The following is a 20908-nucleotide window of genomic DNA, read 5'->3' as shown; positions in this document are numbered from 1 at the left end:
ACTCCAGACTTGCTGCCACTCTGAGGCTGGTGGCACCTCCAGGAGCTGGTAACGGTTCCAGGGCTGGTGACACCTCCAGACTTGGTGTCCCATTGAAGTGGGTGAAAACTCCAAACATGGCAACACTTCCAGACTTGGTGACACTGTGAGGCTGGTGGCACCTCCAGGGCTGGTGACACCTCTCAGGGCCGGTGGCACCTCCAGATGTTTGTATCCCTTTGGGGCTGATGGCACCTCCAGGCATTGGTGACGCCTCCAGATGTGAGGACAGCTCCAGGGCTGGTGGCACCTCCAGACATTGGTGTCTCCTTGAATCTGGTGACACCTTCAGGGCTGGTGGCACTGCCTGTCGATGTCCCTTTCGGGCTGGTGGCACCTTCAGGCATTGGTGACACCTCCAGGTGTTGGTGTCCCCTTGAATCTGGTGACACCTCCAGGGCTGGTGGCACCTCCAGGTGTTGGTGTCCCCTTGAATCCGGTGACACCTCCAGGGCTGGTGGCACCTCCAGGTGTTGGTGTCCCCTTGAATCTGGTGACACCTCCAGACACGGCAACACCTCCAGTATCCACCACCACCCCTCGCTCTGGTGCTGCCTCGGGGCCGATGTCACCTGGAGGACGCCAGTGCCACCCCTTGCTCCAGTACTGCCCGGGCACCAATGTCACCTGGAGGATGCCGGTGCCACCCCTCACTCTGGTGCCACTCCTTGCTCCAGTGCCGATGTCACCTGGATGATGTCACCGCTCACTCTGGTGCCCCCTGGGGCCGATGTCACCTGGAGGACGCTGGTGCCACCCCCTCACTCTGGTGCCGATGTCACCTGGAGGATGCTGGTGCCACCCCTCGTTCTGGTGCCCCCCGAGGCTGATGTCACCTGGAGGACGCCGGTGCCACCCCTCACTCCGTTGCCCCCCGGGGCCGATGTCACCTGCGTGTCCCCCCTCAGACGTTGCTGATGCGGACGCTGAGCGGGGCCCCGTCCCCGTCCCGCTCGGCCTCCCGCAGCGACTCCTCCAGCTTCACCTTCTCGGGGTCCCCGAACCGCACGGCCTCGTGGTGACAGCAGGGCGCCGCCACCTTCACCACGCGGTCGAAGAGGCTGAAGTCGGCCACGTACTTGCCGCTGGCCGACAGCGAGATGGCCGGCGTGAACTCGTAGCCCCACAGGATCTCCTCGGGCAGGTAGGACGTGCGCACCTGGCACGTGGCGCTGGTGGACTCCACGGTGCCGCTCAGGATGACCACCAGCTCGAAGTCGCCGTCGCCCGAGCGCAGGGACACGTCCCGCAGCGGGCTGGCCTCGTCCACCACGTGGTAGAAGGTCAGGGGCAGGATGAGGAAGGGGCTGTCCGAGGACGTGTCCACCTGGAAGTCCACGTTGAGCTGGTTGAGCCGGACGCTCTCGCCCTCCTTGGTGAGGTGGGTCTGCAGCAGCTTGCCCGTCACCTGGCAGCCGATCAGGAGGCTCTTCCTCATGTTGGCCACGCGGATCATCAGGCAGGTCTTGCCGTCGTGCTGCGCCACCACGGCGTTCTGGCTGAACTTGATGGTCTCGGCGCGCTTCTTGGGCCGCGCGATCTTGGCCAGGAAGGTGCCGGTGATGAAGATCTCCAGGATGGTGGTGAGCACCAGCTGGGTGATGAGCAGCACGATGGCCAGCGGGCACTCCTCGCTGATGTAGCGGAAGCCGTAGCCGATGGTGGTCTGGGACTCGAGGGAGAAGAGGAAGGCGCCGGTCAGCGTGTGCACCTGCATCACGCACGGCGTGTGGTTGGCGGGCGGCTCGAACTCCAGCAGGTCGCCGTGCGCCGCCGCCACCAGGTACCAGACCACGCCGAAGGCGAACCAGGTGCCCGCGAAGGTGGCGGAGAAGAGCAGGAGCTTGTAGCGCCACTGCAGGTCGATGAAGGTGGTCCAGAGGTCCTTGAGGTACAGGAAGCGCTTGTCGGAGATGTGCTCCATGCGCACGTTGCTGCGCCCGTCCTTGGTCAGCACCCGGCGCCGCCGCAGCCCCGGCCCCATCAGCGGGCGGCTGTCGGTCTGCGTCGTCTGGCTGTAGTACACCTTGGTGGAGGACGTCATCTGCGGGGACACGGGGCACCTCAGGGACACGGGGACACCTCAGGGACATGGGAGGGACACGGGAGGGATGGGGAGAGGATGTCATCTGTGGGGACACTGGGACAGGTGAGGGACATGGGAGGGACAGGAAGGACAGGGGGTGGATGTCATCTGCGGGGACACAGGACACCTCAGGGACACGGGAGGGACACGGGAGGGACAGGGGCTGGATGTCATCTGCAGGGACACCAGGACACCTCAGGGACACGGGAGGGACAGGGGGAGGACGTCATCTGCAGGGACACAGGGACACCTCAGGGACATGGGAGGGATGGGGGGAGGGGGGATCAAAAGGGACACGGGGACAGGTGGGGGACAGGCAGGGGGGTCATCTTCGGGGGGAGAGAGAAGACAGATGAGGGACAGGTGGGAGGGGTGGGGTGGAGAATATCATCTGGGGGAACACAGGGACAGGTGAGGGACAGGTGGAGAAGGTCATCAAGGGGACATGGGGACAGATGAGGGGGTGACAGAGGAGATGGATGGGGAAATGAAACAGAGGGACGGATGGACGGACGGACGGACGGACGGATGGATGGATGGATGGATGGATGGATGGATGGACGGACAGATGGACATCTGTGGTGAGAGGCTGGACCTGAGGCTGAGGGGGTGAGGACAGAGGGGACAGAGTGGGGGTGGGGGCAGATCTGGAGCTCTTTGGGCAGGTGGGACACACCTGTGGGGATGTGGTGGGGGGGTGGGAGTTTGGGGGACAGTGAGGGACCCCCCCCGTCCCTGCCTGGTGGGGGCTGAGGCCGGAGGGGCTCATCCCACCCTGTGGGGGGAGGGGGGGGTCATCCCTGTAACTGTCCATCCCCATTTCCCTCTGTCCATCCCTGTGTCCCTCTCTCCATCCCTCTCTCCATCGCTGTGTCCATCCCTCTGTCCATCCCACTGTCCATCCCTGTGTCCCACTGCCAATCCCTCTGTCCATCCCTGTATCCCTCTGTCCGTCCCTCTGTCCCCCCGGTGTCCCCCCGGTGTCCCCCGGTGTCCCCCCATGTCCCCCCGTGTCCCCCGGTGTCCCCCCGTGTCCCCCCGGTGTCCCCCGGTGTCCCCTGGCATCTCCGGTGCCCGTGGAAATGTCCCGGGCGTCCGGGAGGAAGAGGAAGGCGATGAATGGGAGGTGACAGCGACAAACGGCCGGGGGCAGCGCCAGGCGCCCCCCCGGTGTCCCCGTGTCCCCGTGTCGCGGTGTCCCCGTCCCAAAAAAGGCCCTTTCAGCCCCCGCCAGCCCCTGGCCCCGCCACCGTTTCCGCCGCGGAAGGGGCAGCGTGCCGGGGACAGGACAGGGGACACGGGGACAGGGGACACCGGGACGTGCTGGCACCACCGGGGGTCTCCTTGGAGCCGCTGTCCCCGTGCCGGCCAAAGCCGGGGGACACGGGTGGCACTGCCACTGTCCCGCCGTGTCACCGAGCACAGAAAGGTCCTGGGAGGGGCGGTGGCAGCCGGGACAGAGGGGACAGAGGGGACACCGGTGTCCCCAGAGAGGCGACACGGCTGTTCCAATCCAGAGGGGCTGTTGGGGGTCCTTGGAGTCCCCACAGAGCCACTGGGTGTCCCCAAAGCCACTGAGTGTCCCCAAAGCCACCACGTGTCCTGGAGCTGCTGGGGGTCCCCAGGACCCCTCGTGTCCCCAAAGATCCCCATGTCCCCAGAGAGCCATCGTGTCCCCAGTGTCCCCAGAGCCACTGTGTCCCCACAGAGCCACTGAGTGTCCCCAAAGCCACTGAGTGTCCTGGAGCTGCTGGGGGTCCCCAGAGCCCCCCATGTCCCCAGAGCCACTGAGTGTCCCCAAAGCCACCACGTGTCCTGGAGCTGCTGAGGGTCCCCAGGACCCCTCACGTCCCCAAAGATCCCCATGTCCCCAGAGAACCATCGTGTCCCCAGTGTCCCTGGAGCCACTGTGTCCCCCCAGAGCCACTGTGTCCCCAAAGCCACCCCATGTCCTGGAGCTGCTGGGGGGGGGGATGTTCCCCAGAGCCCGCCATGTCCCCAGAGCCACTGGGTGTCCCCAAAGCCACACCGTGTCCTCAAGTTCCTGGGGGTGCCCAGGGCCCCCCACGCCCCTGAAGTCACTGTGACCCCTAAAGGCGCCCCCATGTCCCCAGAGCCACCGTGTCCCCAAACCCCCCGTGTCCCCAAACCCCCCGTGTCCCCAGGTCCCCCACCCCCTGCTTTGGGGTCTCTTCCCCCCCCTCTAGGGTGGTCCTGACCCCCCTCTTTGAGACCTGCCCCCCTTTTTTTGGCTCCTCACCCCCCCTTTCTCCTCCCCACCCCCTTTTTCTGTCTCCCCTCCCCCCGGTCTCATTTTTGGGGTCGCGGCCCCTGGCGGGGCCCCGCTGCCCCCGGGCGCGCTCCGGTGTGCGGACACGGCTCGGGACAAGCCGCCGCTTGTTCCCGGTGCCCGCGGCACAACCGGTTACCCATTAACCCCCCCGCCCCCCCCGTGCCTCAGTTTCCCCTCGGGGCTGCAGTTCTGGTCACTCTGGGGGGGTCAGCGCGGGGCCCGGCCCGACATGGGGGGTCCGGGGGGGCGGTGGCGGCAGAGGGGGGACCCCCAGGGACACGTCCCGGTTCCCCCGTCCCGCTGGCACCGGCGGCGCGGGCACGGTTCCCACGGCGGGCGGTGCCAGGCGGGCCCGGGCGCCCCGCCAGCCGCCCCCCCCCGCCCCCAAACTGGGGAGCACTGGGGGAACCGGGGTTTGGGGTGGGGGGACAGCCGGGATCCCCCCAGCCCCACGGAGGGGTCCCCGGGTCCAGGGGGGGGCGCGGGGGGCGCGGCGGGGCCGGGGCGGGGGGGGGGCGGTGGGGTGGCCGTGGCGCGGGGGGGGGACAGGGACGGGGACAGGGACAGTGGGGCCATTGTGCGGCCGGAGCCGAGGTTTCAATGGGGCTGGCGGGGGGACAAAGGCGCTTTGACGGAGCCCTCGTTAAGATGCAGAGCCCCGCGCGCCCGCCACCGCCAGCGAGGGGGTCCCGGGGGGCCCGCGACACCGCCAGGGCCACCGAGGGGGACGGGACCCCCATCGTTAGTGCCACTGTTATCGAGGGGACACAGGGACCCCCATCGGTACTGCCATTGTCACCGAGGGGGACGGGACCCCCATCGTTAGTGCCACTGTTATCGAGGGGACACAGGGACCCCCATCATTACTGCCATTGTCACCGAGGGGGACAGGGACACCCCTGGCACCACTACTGTCACCACAGGGGGCACAGGGACCCCCATCCTTAATGCCACTGCCAGTGCAGGGGACAAAGGGACCCCCACTGTCACCGAGGGGACACAGGGACCCCATCTGTACTGCTACTGTCACCGAAGGGGACGCAGGGACCCCCATTGCCACCGTCACTGTCACCGAGGGGGGCATAGAGACCCACCTGTCACCACCACTGTCACAGGGACCCCAATCGTTAGTGCCACTGTCACCACAGGGGGCACCAGGACCCCCGTCATTAATGCCACTGCCACCGAGCGGGGCACAGGGACGCTGGTCGATATTGTCACTGTCACCACACAGGGCCCCTGACACCGCCACGGCCCCCTGAGGGGCACAGGAACCCCCATTGTCACTGGCATGGCCACCGCGGGGACACAGGGACCCCCATCACCCACCCCAGTGTGGGTCTCAGAGGTCCCCTGTCACTCATGGCCACCACGGGGGTCCTGTGGCTCCCCTGTCACTGTCACGGCCACCACGGGGGTTCCAGGGGTCCCCTGTCACTGTCAATGTCACCATGAGGGTCCTAGGCCCCTGCTCTGGCCCCACTGGGGGTCCTGGGGGATGTCCCCCATCCCCGTGGTGACCACGGGGGTCCCGGGGGTGTCCCCACCACAGCCACGGCCAGGATGAGGGTCCTCACAGCACCAGGGGGACCCCAAAATGATGCCTGAGCTCACACCCGGGATAAGGGGTGCCTGGATAGCCCAGATCCAGGGTAACCCACAACCGGGATAATTCACATACAGAATAATCCACACCTGGGATAACCCAAACTCCAGGATAACCCACACCCGGGATAACTGACACCTGAGATAACCCTTACCTGGGATAACTCATCCCAGGATAACCCACATCCCAGGATAACCCATACCCGGAATAATCCACATCCCAGGACAACCCACACAGAATAACCTGCACTCAGGATAATCCACATCCAGGATAATTTACATCCCAGGATAACCCGCATTCTGGGATAAACCTCATTTGAATAACCCACATCCTGGGACAACCCACACCCAGGATAACCCACACCCGGGATAACCCACAGCCAGGATAACCCACACCCAGGATAACCCACATCCTGGGATAACCCACACCCGGGATAACCCACACCCGGGATAACCCACACCCGGGATAACCCACACCTGGGATAACCCACAGCCAGGATAACCCACACCCAGGATAACCCACACCCGGGATAACCCACACCCAGGATAATTCATACCTGGGATAACCCACACCAGAGATAACCCACACCTGGGACACTCGGAATAACCTCCACTCAGAATAAACCACACCTGGGATAACCCACACCTGCGATAACTCAAATTCTGGGATAATCCAACACCTGGGACACTCAGAATAACCCACACCTGAGACACTTGGGATAACCCACACCTGGGACACTCAGAATAACCCACACCTGGGATAACCCAAATTCCAGGGTAACCCACATCCCGGTTCAGCTGGGGGAGGGTCCATCCCAACGAGGGGGGCGGGGGGAGGCCCTGGGGGGTGCTGTGTGTCCCCCCATCCACTGTCCCCTCGGGTCCCTGCACTGGGAGAGGGGAGAACCCACAGGGAATGGGGACAGTGGGATGAGGGACAGGGGGAGAGGGATGGGAACATGGGGCAGGTGGACATGGGGACAGGTGGACATGGGGACAGGTGGACATGGGGATAAAAGGGTGTGGGGATATGGACACACAGGAACAGGGGGATGTGGGGACATGGGGACACAGGGATGTGGGGACATGGGGATGTGGGGATGTGGGGACATGGGGACAGGTGGACATGAGGACATGGGGGACACTGATTCAGGTTCATGGGGATGGGGGATACGGACACAGGGATATGAGGACAGGGGATAAAAGGGTGCAGGGATATGGGGACACAGGAACATGGGAACATGGGGGGTCACAGGGATTCAGGGACACGGGGATGGTGGATATGGGAACACAGGGATATAGGGACATGGGGACAGGGGCCTTGGGGACACAGGACACGGGAATATGGGACATGGGGATATGGGATGGGGATGTGGGGCAGAGGAGATACAGGGATATGGGGAAATGGGAACACAGAGTTATGGGGCCATGGGGATATGGGAAAATGGGGACATCAGAATAGAGGGACGGGGGGATAAAGGGTCAGGGGCCATGGGGATAAATGACATGGGGACATGGGATGGAGATCTGGGGCACAGGGGACACAGGGATGAGGGACATGCGGATGGGGGACATGGGGACGCAGGGACACGGGATATAGAGACGGGCCTTGGGGACACAGGACCTCGGGATACGTGACATGGGGACAGGGGGATGTGGGGCACAAAATGCTGGGGACATGGGAGAGGGACACAGGAGATGGGGACACAGGGGTACGGGGACACATCTCTGTGGGGCACAGGGACACGGGGACATGGGGACATGGTGATGGGGGGACATGGGGATATGGGGACGTGGGGACATTGGCACATGGGGACACTGGGATATGTGGGGACATGGGGATACAGGGACAGGGAGAGCCATGGGGACACAGGACGTGCTGGTACGTGACACGGGGACATCGGGACATGGGGACACGGAGAGATGAGGAGATGGGAATGTGGGACACGAGGATTTTGGGGACACGGGGATGAGGGACCTGGCGATACAGGGACACGGGATTTGGGGACACAGGGACACGGGGACACAGGGACACGGGGACACAGGGGACACGGGGACACAGGGCCGTGGCCTCACGGTGTCACAGGGCTGTGGGGTGATGGCGACACAGCGATGTGGGGACAATGGGGGTGCAGTGCCCCCAGGGAGGGGACACAAGGGGTCCTGGGCTCCCCTCCCCGTGCCGGTGCCATCCCAGCAGCACCAGCCGGTGCCTGCAGCCCTCGGGACCCCCCGGGAGGGGACGGGGGACCCCCGGGGACCCCCCCGGCCGCCCTTACCTTGCTGGGGGGGTCGCGGTGCTCAGCCGGGCCGGCTCCCCATGGGCTTTATGGCTCGGCGGGGCCGCGGCGGCGGGACGGGGCACCCCCCCACACCCACCCCCCGCGGGACCGGGGGGGGCCCGGGGCGGGGAGGAGCCGCCGGGGGCGGGCCGGGGGTTAATGGGGTGGAAAAGGAGCCGGCCGGCACCGGGTCACGTTACCGGGCACGGGGGGGCACGGGGGACCCCGCCCGCGGGCACCGGCACCGCCATCGGGGTCCCGGGGGGGTCCCGGGGGGCGCCTGGGGGGATGTCCGGGCACCGGGACCGCCATGGGGGTCCTGGCTGTTCCCCCGGGCAATGACACCGGCGCTGGGGGTCCCACCGGGGGCACCGGGAGGGATGGGAGGAGGTCCAGGCACCAGTACCGGCACTGGGAGTCCCGGTGGGGGTCCTGGGAGGCAGCCGGGGGGATGTCCGGGCACGGGCACCGGCACCCGGGGTCCTGGTTGTGTCCCCCAGGCACCGGCACCGCCATGGGGGTCCCGGTGGGGGTCCCAGGGGGCACCCGGGGGGATGTCCAGGCATCGGGACCGGCGCTGGGGTCCTGGTGGGGTTATCCAGGCATTGTCACCCGCCCCTGGGGGTCCCGGCAGGGGCACCGGGGGGCTCGGGCAGGGTCCCCCGGGCACCGGTACCGGCACTCGGGGTCCCGGTGGGGGTGTCCAGGCATTGTCACCCGCCCTGGGGGTCCCGGTGAGGGTGTCCAGGCATTGTCACCCGCCCTGGGGGTCCCATGGAGGTCACCGGCGGGTGCAGGTGGCGATGTCCAGGCACCGGCACCGTCCCTTGGGGTCCCGACGAGGACACCGGGGGTCCCCTGGGCACCGGGCACCTGCAGGGGAGTCCCGGCGGTGGCACCGGAGGGTCTGGGCAGGGTCCCCGCCCACCGGGAGTCCCTGTGGCGACACCGTTACTGGGGGGTCCCGATAAGGTCACCGGGGGTGACCCCCCTGCCCCACGCGGGCCCCTGGTAACCCCCCGCCCCAGGGGTGTGACCCCTCCTCATCCCCACCCGGAGCGTCCCCGTGCGGGGTCACGCGTGTGCACAGACCCCCCCCACACACACACCGGGGGTGCCACTGAGGGGGCCCGGGGCCGTGGGGCTGGGGGGTGAGGGGCTGTAGGGTCTGGGGACTGTGGGGTCTGAGGGTTTGGGGTCTGTGGGAACCTGGGGCTATGGGGTGCGGGGCTGTGGGTCTGGGGGCTGTGGGTTTGTGGTCTGGGGGATCTGGGGGCTGTGGGAGCCTGGGGCTGTGGGGTGAGGGGCTGTGGGTCTGGGGGCTGTGGGTTGGGGGGTCGTGGGGTCTGGAGGTTGTGGTTTCGGGGTCTGTGGGGTCTGAGGGCTGTGGGAGGCTGGGGCTGTGGGGTGAGGGGCTGTGGGGTGAGGGGCTGTGGGTCTGGGGGCTGTGGGTTCGGGGTCCGTGGCAGCTGTGGGATTGGGGGTAGGACTGTGGGATTGGGGGTCCGTGTTTGTGGGTCTCGTGTCCGTGGGTGGGTGTGTCTGTAGGTCTGTGTGTCCGTGTGTCCGTGTGTCTGTGGGTGGCTGGTCAGTCAGTGTGTCCGTGTGTCCGTGTGTCCATGGGTGGCTGGTCAATCTGTGGGTCAGTGTGTCCGTGTGTCCATGGGTGGTTGGTCAGTGTCCGTGGGGACCGAGGGTGTCTGGTCAGTATCCATGGGTGACTGGCCAGTGTGTCCATGGGTCAGCGTGTCCGTGTGTCCGTGGGTGGCTGGTCAATCTGTGGGTCAGTGTGTCCGTGTGTCCGTGGGTGGCTGGTCAGTCAGTGTGTCCATGGGTCCGTGTGTCCGTGGGTGGTTGGTCAGTGTGTCCGTGTGTCCATGGGTCAGTGTCCGTGTGTCCGTGTGTCCGTGGGTGGCTGGTCAGTGTGTCCGTGTGTCCGTGTGTCCGTGGGTGGCTGGTCAGTGTGTCCGTGTGTCCGTGTGTCCGTGGGTGGCTGGTCAGTGTGTCCGTGTGTCCATGGGTCAGTGTGTCCGTGGGTGGCTGGTCAGTGTGTCCGTGTGTCCGCGTGTCCGTGGCAGCCCCACGCCCGGCCTGTCCCGGCCTGTCCGGAGGCACAAAGAGCCTTTGTCCACCCGGGGGGGGAGGGGCGGGCGAGTGACCGCGGGGCCGGGGCTACCGGGGGGGGCGGGGCCGGGGCTGTCCGGAGACCCCCGGGCCACTGGGGGGGGGACACTGGGCTAGTGGGGGGGGGGGCTGGGCTAGTGAGGGGGACCCCTGGGCTAGTGGGGGGGGGGAGCTCTGGGCTAGCGATGGGGGGGGCTGGGCTAATGGTGGGGGGCGTTGGGCTAGTGATGGGGACCCCTGGGCAAGTAGGGGGGCTTGGGTAAGGGGGGGCATGGGCTATTGATGGGGGGCTGGGCTAATGCGGGGGGCACTGGGCGATTGAGAGGGACCCCTCGGCTACTGACGGGGGGTGGTCTGGGCTAATGATGGAGAGCCCTGGGCTAATGATGGGGGCCCCGAGGGGTGTTGGGGGGGCCTCGAGGGGTGTCGGGGGTCCCGGGCCAGCGATGGCCACCCCAGGGCTGGTGGGGGGTGGCCGGGCTAATGCTGGAGGCCCCGGGGCTAGTGATGGGGGGGAAGGAGGGGCTGGGCCGGAGAGGGGGCTGGGCTAATGACGGGCTAATTACCCGGGGGGGTGACGAGCCGGGGGAGCTGGGCTAGCGAACGGCAGCCCTGGGCTAGTGCAGGAGATCCCTGGGCTAGTGCAGGGAATCCCTGGGCTAGTGCAGGAGCCCCCTGGGCTAACGATGGGGTGGGGGCCTGACCCGGGGGGGGGCTGTGATAATTCTGGGGGTGCAGCTGAGCCCGGGGGCTGCGAGGGGGGGGGCTGGGCTAGCGCTGGCCACCCCCGGGCTAGTGATGAGGGGGCGTGAGCCGGGGGGGGGGGGGGGGGGAGCTGGACTAATGATCATCACCCCCTGGTAATTACGGGGGACGCTAATTATGGGGGGGCCGTGCTGATGATGCTGCTGCTGATGGGGGGGCGGAATCGATCCCGGGGTGGGGAGAAGTCTGTGTTGGGGGGGCTGGGCTAGCGCTGGCCACCCCCGGGCCAGTTGTCCGTGCCGGGGGGGGGGTGGGGTGCCGGGGGGGGCGGGGGCTCCCGGTATTTTTATCCGCGCGCGGCCGTTGCCGGGGAACGGGGCGGGGGGGCCCGAGCGCCGAGCGAGCGGGGCTGCGGCAGCGGTGAGAGCGGGCGGGGGGCGCGGGGGGCGGGGATGGGGTGGGGGGGGCCGGAACACCCCCTTGGGGCACACGAGTGTGTCAGGGCCGGGGGGAGCCCCCCAAACCCGGCCGTGCCCCCCAAACCCGGCCGTGCCCCCCCAAACCCGGCCGTGCCCCCCCAAACCCGGCCGTGCCCCCCAAACCGGGATGGGGAATGTGAGAGGGAGGGAGGGGGGGGATTGGGGGTGGTGGGGTAGGGACCCCCCCCCGGGGCACGCCCGTGTGTAAGGGATGGGGAGGGGGGCGTGGGGGTGCACTCGTGACCCGGCTGCGCGTGTGTTCATGCGTGTGTGTGTGACCTGCGTGCGGGGGTGAGCGTGCAAGGAAGGGGGAGATCAGCGAGTGTGCAAGGCCCAAGGGGGCACACACATGTGTGTTCATTGGTGGGTGAATGTGCAGTGTGTGTGACCCATGCACACGCGTGTGTGACACATCTCTGTGTGTGTCTGCTTGTGACCCAGCTCCCTGTGCACACACAGGGGTGAGTGTGCAAAGAAGGGGGAGCTTGGCATGTGTGCAAGGTCCAGAGGGGCACACACACATGTGTGTTCATTCATGGGTGAGTGTGCAATATGTGTGACCTGTGTACACACGTCTGTGACACATCTGTGTGTGTGTCTGCTCGTGACCCAGCTCCCTGTGTGCACGCAGGGGTGAGGGTGCAAGAGTTCAGCGTGTGTGCAAGGCCCGGTGGGGCACACACACGTGTGGTCATTTGTGGGTGAGTGTGCAATGCATGTGACCCATGTACACGTGTGTGTCCACTTGTGACCCAGCTCCCTGTGCACCTGTGGTTGTGAGTGTGCAAGAGTTCAGTGAGTGTGCAATAGCCTTGTGTGTGTGCAAGGCCTGTGTTCATACATGTGTTCACACGTGTGACCCAGTTCCCTGTGTACACGTGTGTGTTTGTGCCCGTGTCTGTGTGCACACGTCTCTGTGAGTGTGCAAGGGGATCTCAGTGTGAGTGCAAGGCCCAGAAGGGGTTGAACGTGTGTGTGAATGTGTGTGTGCACACGTGTGTGTGTGTGTTCACACATGGCCCAGGTCCCAGTGCACATGTCCCCCCAGTTTGGGGGTCACTCATGTCATCCCAGTCCTCCCAGTTTGAGCATCCCTCTATTCCCAGTCACCCCAATTTGGGGAGGTGATGATGGAATTCCTGCCATCCCAGTCCTCCCAGTTTGGGGTGACTCACGCCCTTCCCAGTCCACCCAGTCTGGGGACACCCATGACCTTCCCAGTGCTCCCAGTTTGAGGAGGTGATGACACCATTCCCACCACCCCAGTCTGCCCAGTTTGGGCATCCCTCTCTTCCCAGTTCCCCCAGTTTGGGGTGACCTATGACCTTCCCAGTTCCCCCAGTTTGAGGAGGTGATGACACCATTCCCACCACCCCAGTCTGCCCAGTTTGGGGAGTCAATGACACCATTCCCACCACCCCAGTCTGCCCAGTTTGGGCATCCCTCTCTTCCCAGTCCACCCAGTTTGGGTGACCTATGACCTTCCCAGTTCCCCCAGTTTGAGGAGGTGATGACACCATTCCCTCATCCCAGTCCCCCCAATTTGGGGAGTCAATGACACCATTCTCACCACCCCAGTCTGCCCAGTTTGGGCATCCCTCTCTTCCCAGTTCCCCCAGTTTGGAGATGTGATGACACCACTCCCCCCATCCCAGTCCTCTCAGTCCACCCAGTCTGGGGAGACCCATGACTTTCCCAGTCCCCCAGTTTGAGGAGATGATGACACCGTTCCCCCATCCCAGTCTTCCCAGTCCCCCCAGTTTGGGGGTGTGATCCCCCCATTCCTTCCCAGTCCCCCCAGTGGGGCACCTCTGTCCCCCCATTACTCCCTTCCAGTCCTCACAGTCTGGGACCTCCATTTCATCCCCTCTGTCCTTCCCAGTTTGCCCAGTCCCCCCAGTTTGGGACCTCCATTCCCCCTTCACAGTCCCCCCAGTTTGGGACCCCCATTCCCTCATCCCAGTCCCCCAAGTTTGGGACCTCCATTCCTCCCTCCCAGTCCCCCCAGTCCTCACTCCCGTCCCCCCTGTCCCCCACAGCGGCCGCCGATGGCTCAGGACAACGCCGCCTTCTGCGGGGTCCCCGAGGGGGTCCCCACGGGGGTCCCGGCCGAGGCCAAGCCCCCCCCCGCGCCCCCCCAGGCCCCCAAACGCCGCCCGTGGGGGGCTGGGGGGGGCGGGGCCGGCCGGAAGCGCCAGCGCTACGTGGAGAAGGACGGCAAGTGCAACGTGCAGCACGGCAACGTGCGCGAGACCTACCGCTACCTGACCGACATCTTCACCACCCTGGTGGACCTCAAGTGGCGCTTCAGCCTCCTCATCTTCATCCTGGCCTACGCCCTCACCTGGCTCTTCTTCGGCCTCATCTGGTGGGTCATCGCCTACAGCCGCGGCGACCTGGAGCACCTGGGCGACCACAGCTGGACGCCGTGCGTCAACAACCTCAACGGCTTCGTGTCCGCCTTCCTCTTCTCCATCGAGACCGAGACCACCATCGGCTACGGCCACCGCGTCATCACGGACACGTGCCCCGAGGGCATCGTGCTGCTGCTGCTGCAGGCCATCCTGGGCTCCATGGTCAACGCCTTCATGGTGGGCTGCATGTTCGTCAAGATCTCGCAGCCCAACAAGCGCGCCGAGACGCTGGTGTTCTCCTCGCACGCCGTGGTGTCGCTGCGCGACGACCGCCTGTGCCTCATGTTCCGCGTGGGCGACCTGCGCGACTCGCACATCGTGGAGGCCTCCATCCGCGCCAAGCTCATCCAGTCCAAGCAGACGCAGGAGGGAGAGTTCATCCCGCTGGACCAGACCGACCTGAGCGTGGGCTTCGAGACGGGTGACGACCGCCTCTTCCTGGTGTCGCCGCTCATCATCAGCCACGAGATCGACGAGCGCAGCCCCTTCTGGGACGTGTCGCGGGGGCAGCTGGAGAGGGACGACTTCGAGATCGTCGTCATCCTGGAGGGCATGGTGGAGGCCACAGGTAAATGGGGCAGGGACACCACGGGGACATGGTGTCCTGGTGTGGACACATCCGTGGGGACACCATCGTCTTGGTGTGGACACATCCACAGGGACATCATCTCCATGGGACACATCATCATTGTGGGAATGTATCCTCTTCTTGGGACACATCATCTCCATGGGAACCATCCATGGGGACATCATCTCCATGGGACACATGTCTTGTTGTGGACACATCAATGGGGACACCATTGTCTTGGTGTGGATACATCCATGGGGACATCATCTCCATGGGACACATCATCATTGTGGGGATGTATCGTCTTCTTGGGACACATCATTGCCATGGGACACATCTGTGGAGACATTTCCATGAGGACATCATCTCCATGGGACACATCATCATTGTGGGGACGTATCATCTTCTTGGGACACATCATCTCCATGGGACACATCCATGGGGACATCATCTCCATGGGACACATCGTCATTGTGGGGACATATCATCTTCTTGGGACACATCATCGCCATGGGACACATCTGTGGGGACACCTCCATAATGACATGTCATCGCCATGGGACACATCTGTGGGGACACCTCCATAAGGTCACATCATCTCCACGGGATGCATCATCTTGGTTGGGATGTATCGTCTTCTTGGGACATGTCATCTCCACGGGACAGATCTGTGGGGACACCTGCATGAGGACACGTCATCTCCATGGGACAGATCTGTGGGGACACCTCCATAATGACATGTCATCTCCATGGGACACATCCATGGGGACACCTCCATGAGGACACATCTGTCCTGGGGACATCTCATCTCTGTGGAGACATCAACTTCTTTGAGTCCATGGGACACATTATGTCCTTGGAGACACATCCATGGGGACACCTCACCTCCTTGTGGACACCAGCATGGGGATAGATAATGTCCATGGGGACACATCATGTCCATGGAGACACTTCCTCTCTCTGGGGACATCTCATCTCCATGGGGAACTTCTCCATGGGGACATCTCATCTCCATGGGGACACCTCACCTCTGTGGAGACACATCCTGTCCATGGGGACACCTCACCTCTGTGGAGACACCATCATGGGGATAGAAAATGTCCCTGGGGACACATTGTGACATTGTGTCCACGGGGACACTTCCTCTCCGTGGGGACAGCTCACCTCCATGGGGACACTCCATCTTCATGGGGACAACTCACCTCCATGGGGACACTTCCTCTCCGTGGGGACAGCTCACCTCCATGGGGACACTCCATCTTCATGGGGACAACTCACCTCCATGGAGACACTTCCTCTCTGTGGGGACATCTCATCCCCATGACAACACATCCATGGGGACACTCTGTCTTCTTGGGCATATCTCATCTCCATGGGGACACATCACCTGTGTGGGGACACCACCATGGGGACAGATAATGTCCATGGGGACACTTCATCTCTGTGGGGGCATTTCATCTCCATGGGGACACCTCCATGGGGACACTTTACCTACATGGGGACACTTTGTCTCCGTGTGGACATCTCATCTCCATGGGGCATCTCATCTTTGTGGGGACATCTCAAATCCATGGGGACATCTCACCTGTGTGGGGACACCTCACCTCTACGGGGACACTTTGTCTCCATGGGGACATCTCCATGGGGACATCTCCATGGGGACACTTCATCTCTGTGGGGACACTCACCTGTGTGAGGACACCTCCACAGGGACACCTCACCTCCACGGTGATGTCTCTGCTGGGGGCTTCCCAACCCCCTCTCCCAGATTTGGGGTCCCCCCACACCCTGTGGGGTGTGGGTGCAGCACAGACCTCCCCCAGGTGGGTTTGGGGTGCTCCATGCCCTGGGGGATTCAGGTTTTGGGGTGTCCCACATGCCCAAGGTTCAGCACAGACTCCCCCAGGAGGGTTCAGGGTGCTCCATGCCCTGTGGGGTTCAGGTTTTGGGGGGTGTCCCAGGTGCAGCTCAGACCCCAATTACCAGATTTAGGGTCCTCCATGCCTTGGATGCTTCACTTTTTGGGGTGCCTCACCCCTGGGTGCTTCATCTATTGGGGTGTCCCCCACTCCCCTCCCCCCATGCCCCACCAGGGATGACATGCCAGGTGTGCAGTTCGTACCTGGTGGAGGAAGTGCTGTGCGGCCAGGGAGCCTCAGGTATTGGGGTGCCCTCTGCCCTGAGTGACTCAGATATCGGGGTCCCCCAAGCCCTGGGGGTTTCACAGACCCCTCCCACCAGATTGGGGGTGCCCCATGCCCTGGATTCTTCAGGTATCGGGGTCCCCCCTGCCCTGAGTGACTCAGGTATTGGGGTCTTCATGCCTTGGATGCAGCACAGACCCCCCAGGTGGGTTCAGGTTATCCTGTGCCCAGGAGACTTCAGATATTTGGGTTCCCCGTATCCTGAGTGACAGATATCGGGGTTCCCCCCACCCTGGGTGTCAGATATGGGGGTTCCCCCTGCCCTGAGTGACAGATATGGGGGTTCCCCTCACCCCGGCCCCCCGTGCCCCCCAGGGATGACGTGCCAGGCGCGCAGCTCGTACCTGGCGGACGAGGTGCTGTGGGGTCACCGCTTCACGCCGCTGCTCAGCCTGGAGGAGGGTTTCTACGAGGTGGATTACGGCGGCTTCCACCACACGGTGCCCGTGCCCACCCCGGCCTGCAGCGCCCGGCAGCTCGCGGCCGCCGCCGCCCGCCGCGATGCGCACCTGTACTGGTCCATCCCCAGCCGCCTGGACGAGGCGGCGGCCGCGGGGGGCGAGGGGGACCCCGACATGTCCCCCCGAGAGAGCAACGGGACCTTGGCCAGCCCCGAGTCGCGGTGATGCCGCCGAAATTTGGGTGTATGTAATTAAAATCCCCCTCCCGTTATGATGGTGGTGGTGGGTTTGGGGTGTCCCTGGGCTCAGGGAGAAAAGGGGACCCCAAAACCTCTGGGGAGAGCAACGGGACCTTGGCCAGCCCCGAGTCGCGGTGATGCCACCAAAACCTGGCTGTATATAAAAGTATCCCCCCAGTTCTGGTGGTGGTGGGTTTGGGGTGTCCCGGGGTTTGTGGGGGCAAGGAGGACCCCAAAATCTCTCAGGAGATCAACAGGATTTTTGGCCAGCCCCAAGTCACGGTGATGCCACCAAAACCTGGGTGTATGTAATTAAAATCCCCCCTCGTTATGATGGTGGTGATGGGTTTGGGGTGTCCCGGGGTTTGTGGGGTGTCCCTGGGCTCAGGGGGCAAAAGGGACCCCAAAATCTCTCAGGAGACCAACAGGATCTTGGCCAGTCTCCAGTTGCAGTGGTGCCACCAAATTCTGAATGTATGTAATAAAAATCCCCCTCATTCTAATGGTGGTGGTGGGTTCGGGGTGTCCTGGGGCTTGTGGAGTGTCCCTGGGTTTGTGGGGGCAAGTGGGACCCCAAAATCTCTCAGAAGAGCAATGGGATTTTGCCAGCCCCCAGTTGCAGTAATGCCACCAAAACCTGGGTGTATATAATTATAATTCCCCCCTCGTTATGATGGTGGTGGTGGCTTTGGGGTGTCCCAGGGTTTTGGGGGCAAAGGGGACCCCAAAATCTCTCAGGAGACCAACAGGATCTTGGCCAGCCCCCAGTTGCAGTGGTGCCACCGAAATCTGGGTGTATGTAATTAAAATTCCCCCCATCCTGATGGCCGTGGTGGGTTTGGGGTGTCCCTGGGCTCGAGGGGCAAAGGGGACCCCAAAATCTCTCAGGAGATCAACAGGGCCTTGGCCAGCCCCGAGTCGTGGTGATGCCACCAAAACCTGGGTGTGTATAAAAAAAGTCCCCCCCGTTACTATGGTGGTGGTGGGTTTGGGGCGTCCCTGGGTTTGTGGGATGTCCCTGGGTTTGTGGGGGCAAGGGGGGGCCTGAAATCTCTCAGGAGATCAACAAGATTTTGGCCAGCCCCAAGTCACGGTGATGTCACCAAATTCTGGGTATATGCAATTAAAATTTGCCCCATTGTGATGGTGGTGGTGGGTTTGGGGCGTCCCTGGGTTTGTGGGGGCAAAGGGGACCCCAAAATCTCTCAGGAGAGCAATGGGATTTTGGCCAGCCCCCGGTTGCAGTGGTGCCACCAAAACCTGGGTGTGTGTAATAAAAATCCCCTCCCATTATGATGATGGTGGTGGTGGCTTTGGGGTGTCCCGGGGTTTGTGGGGGCAAGGAGGACCCCAAAATCTCTCAGGAGATCAACAGGATTTTGGCCAGCCCCAAGTCACGGTGATGCCACCAAAACCTGGGTGTATGTAATTAAAATTCCCCCCTCGTTATGATGGTGTTGATGGGTTTGGGGTGTCCCTGGGTTTGTGGGGTGTCCCTGGGCTCAGGGGGCAAAAGGGACCCCAAAATCTCTCAGGAGACCAACAGGATCTTGGCCAGTCTCCAGTTGCAGTGGTGCCACCGAATTCTGAATGTATGTAATAAAAATCCCCCTCATTCTAATGGTGGTGGTGGGTTCGGGGTGTCCTGGGGCTTGTGGAGTGTCCCGGGGTTTGTGGGGGCAAGTGGGACCCCAAACTCTCTCAGGAGAGCACTGGGATTTTGGCCAGCTCCGAGTCGCGGTGATGGTCCCAAAATCTGGGTGTATGTAATAAAAATCCCCCCGTTATGATGATGGTGGTGGTTTTAGGGTGTCCCTGGGTTTGTGGGATGTCCCTGAATTTTGGGGGGCGAGGGGGACCCCGAAACCTCTCAGGAAAGCAAGGGGACTTTGGCAGCTCCAAGTCGTGTCATACCACCAAAATCTGGGTGTAAATAATAAAAATCTCCCCCGTTGTGATGGTGGTGCTGGTTTTGGGGTGCGGGCGGGGGATTTGGGGTGTCCCTGGTTTGGGGGCCTCGGGGGGTCGGGGGGGGCAATCCAAAGGGAATTTGGGGTGAAATAGGGGTGGGCAGAGCGCCCCAGCCCCAATTCCTACAGGGGTGACAGGCGGGGGACAGTGCCACCCCTTCGAGGACACGGGGACCCCTGGGGTGGGTGTGGGGGTCTCTCCAAGGACGTGGGGACCCTCAGGTGGGTGTGGGGGGTCTTCAAAGAAATGGGGACCCCCAGGGTGGGCAGGGGTCTCTCCAAGGACATGGGGACCCCCAGGATGGGTGTGGGGGTCTCCAAGGTCGTGGAGACCCCCAGGATGAATGTGGGGATCTTCAAGGACATGGGGACCCTCAGGGTGGGCGTGGGCGTCTCTCCAAGGACATGGGGACCCTCAGGGTGGGTGTGGGGGTCTCCAAGGACATGGGGACCCCCAGGATAAATGTGAGGATCTTTAAGGACAATGGGGACTCCCAGGGTGGGTGTGGGGGTCACCAAAGACAGGGGGACCTCTAGGAGGAGTGGGGGTCTCCAAGGACATGGGGACCCTGGGGGTGGGTGTGGGGCCCCGAGACCCCGGTGGCAGCACGGGCAGGGGGTCCCTGAGGTGGGCGAGGACACGGAGCCCCCCTCACTGTGCCCCCCGCCCCAAAATGTCCCCACGGGATCCCCCCAGTTTGGGGGTGGCGGTGCTGGGGGATGCGGGACCGAGCGGGGCCGAAAGGAACCGAATGAGGCCGAGCGGAGCCGAGCCGAGGCTGGCGGGGCCGAAGGGATCCGGAAAGGAGCCGAAGGAATCCGGGCGGAGCCGATCCGAGGCTGAGCGGAGCCGAAAGCAGCCGAACGGAGCCGAAAAGAGCCGAATGGAGACTAAAGGAGCCGAATGGAGCCGAAAGGAGCCGAACAGGGGCTGAGCACCACCAAGGCCACGCCCACGGCCTGGCCCCGCCCGTGTGTGCTGCGTGTGACACCCGTGTGTGCTGTGTGTGACACTCCTGTCCTGTGTGAGACACCCGTGTGTCCTGTGTGTGACACCCGTGTCCTGTGTGTGACACCCGTGTGTGCTGTGTGTGACACCCGTGTCCTGTGTGTGACACCCTGTCCTGTGTGTGACACCCGTGTGTGCTGTGTGTGACACCCGTGTCCTGTGTGTGACACCCCTGTCCTGTGTGTGACACCCGTGTGTCCTGTGTGTGACACCCGTGTGTGCTCTGTGTGACACTCCTGTCCTGTGTGTGACACCCGTGTGTGCTGTGTGTGACACGTGTGTCCTGTGTGTGACACCCCTGTCCTGTGTGTGACACCGTGTGTCCTGTGTGTGACACCCCTGTCCTGTGTGTGACACCCCTGTCCTGTGTGTGACACTCCTGTCCTGTGTGTGACACCCGTGTGTCCTGTGTGTGACAGCCGCTGTCCTGTGTGTGACACTCCTGTCCTGTGTGACACCCGTGTGTGCTGTGTGTGACACTCCTGTCCTG

General features: G+C 63.7%; 2 protein-coding genes across 2 annotated transcripts; one reads left to right on the top strand and one right to left on the bottom strand.

Annotated features, from left to right (window-relative positions):
- Positions 1 to 857: 857 nt before the first annotated feature.
- Positions 858 to 8615, bottom strand: KCNJ10 (potassium inwardly rectifying channel subfamily J member 10). The gene is made up of 2 exons (XM_083879092.1): positions 8303 to 8615; positions 858 to 2083 (listed from the first exon to the last, which is right to left on the bottom strand). Exon 2 carries the CDS (start codon positions 2081 to 2083, stop codon positions 944 to 946), a length of 1140 nt encoding a protein of 379 aa, XP_083735218.1. The 5' UTR covers positions 8303 to 8615; the 3' UTR covers positions 858 to 943.
- A 5046-nt stretch (positions 8616 to 13661) lies between these two features.
- Positions 13662 to 17529, top strand: KCNJ9 (potassium inwardly rectifying channel subfamily J member 9; the record flags this gene model as incomplete). Its single annotated transcript, XM_083879196.1, has 2 exons — positions 13662 to 14595; positions 17115 to 17529. The coding sequence occupies 2 exons, from the start codon at positions 13662 to 13664 to the stop codon at positions 17423 to 17425; spliced, it is 1245 nt and encodes a 414-aa protein (XP_083735322.1). The 3' UTR covers positions 17426 to 17529.
- Positions 17530 to 20908: the final 3379 nt, after the last annotated feature.

This window comes from Zosterops lateralis (assembly GCF_965231275.1).
Source record: "Zosterops lateralis genome assembly, chromosome: 27".
Taxonomy (NCBI): Eukaryota; Metazoa; Chordata; class Aves; order Passeriformes; family Zosteropidae; genus Zosterops; species Zosterops lateralis.
This window is presented reverse-complemented; position numbering and strand designations above follow the sequence as displayed.

What these genes read in the sequence shown, in the direction of transcription:
- KCNJ10 (XM_083879092.1), bottom strand. Translation starts at nt 2,083, where the DNA reads ATGACGTCCTCCACCAAGGTGTACTACAGCCAGACGACGCAGACCGAC.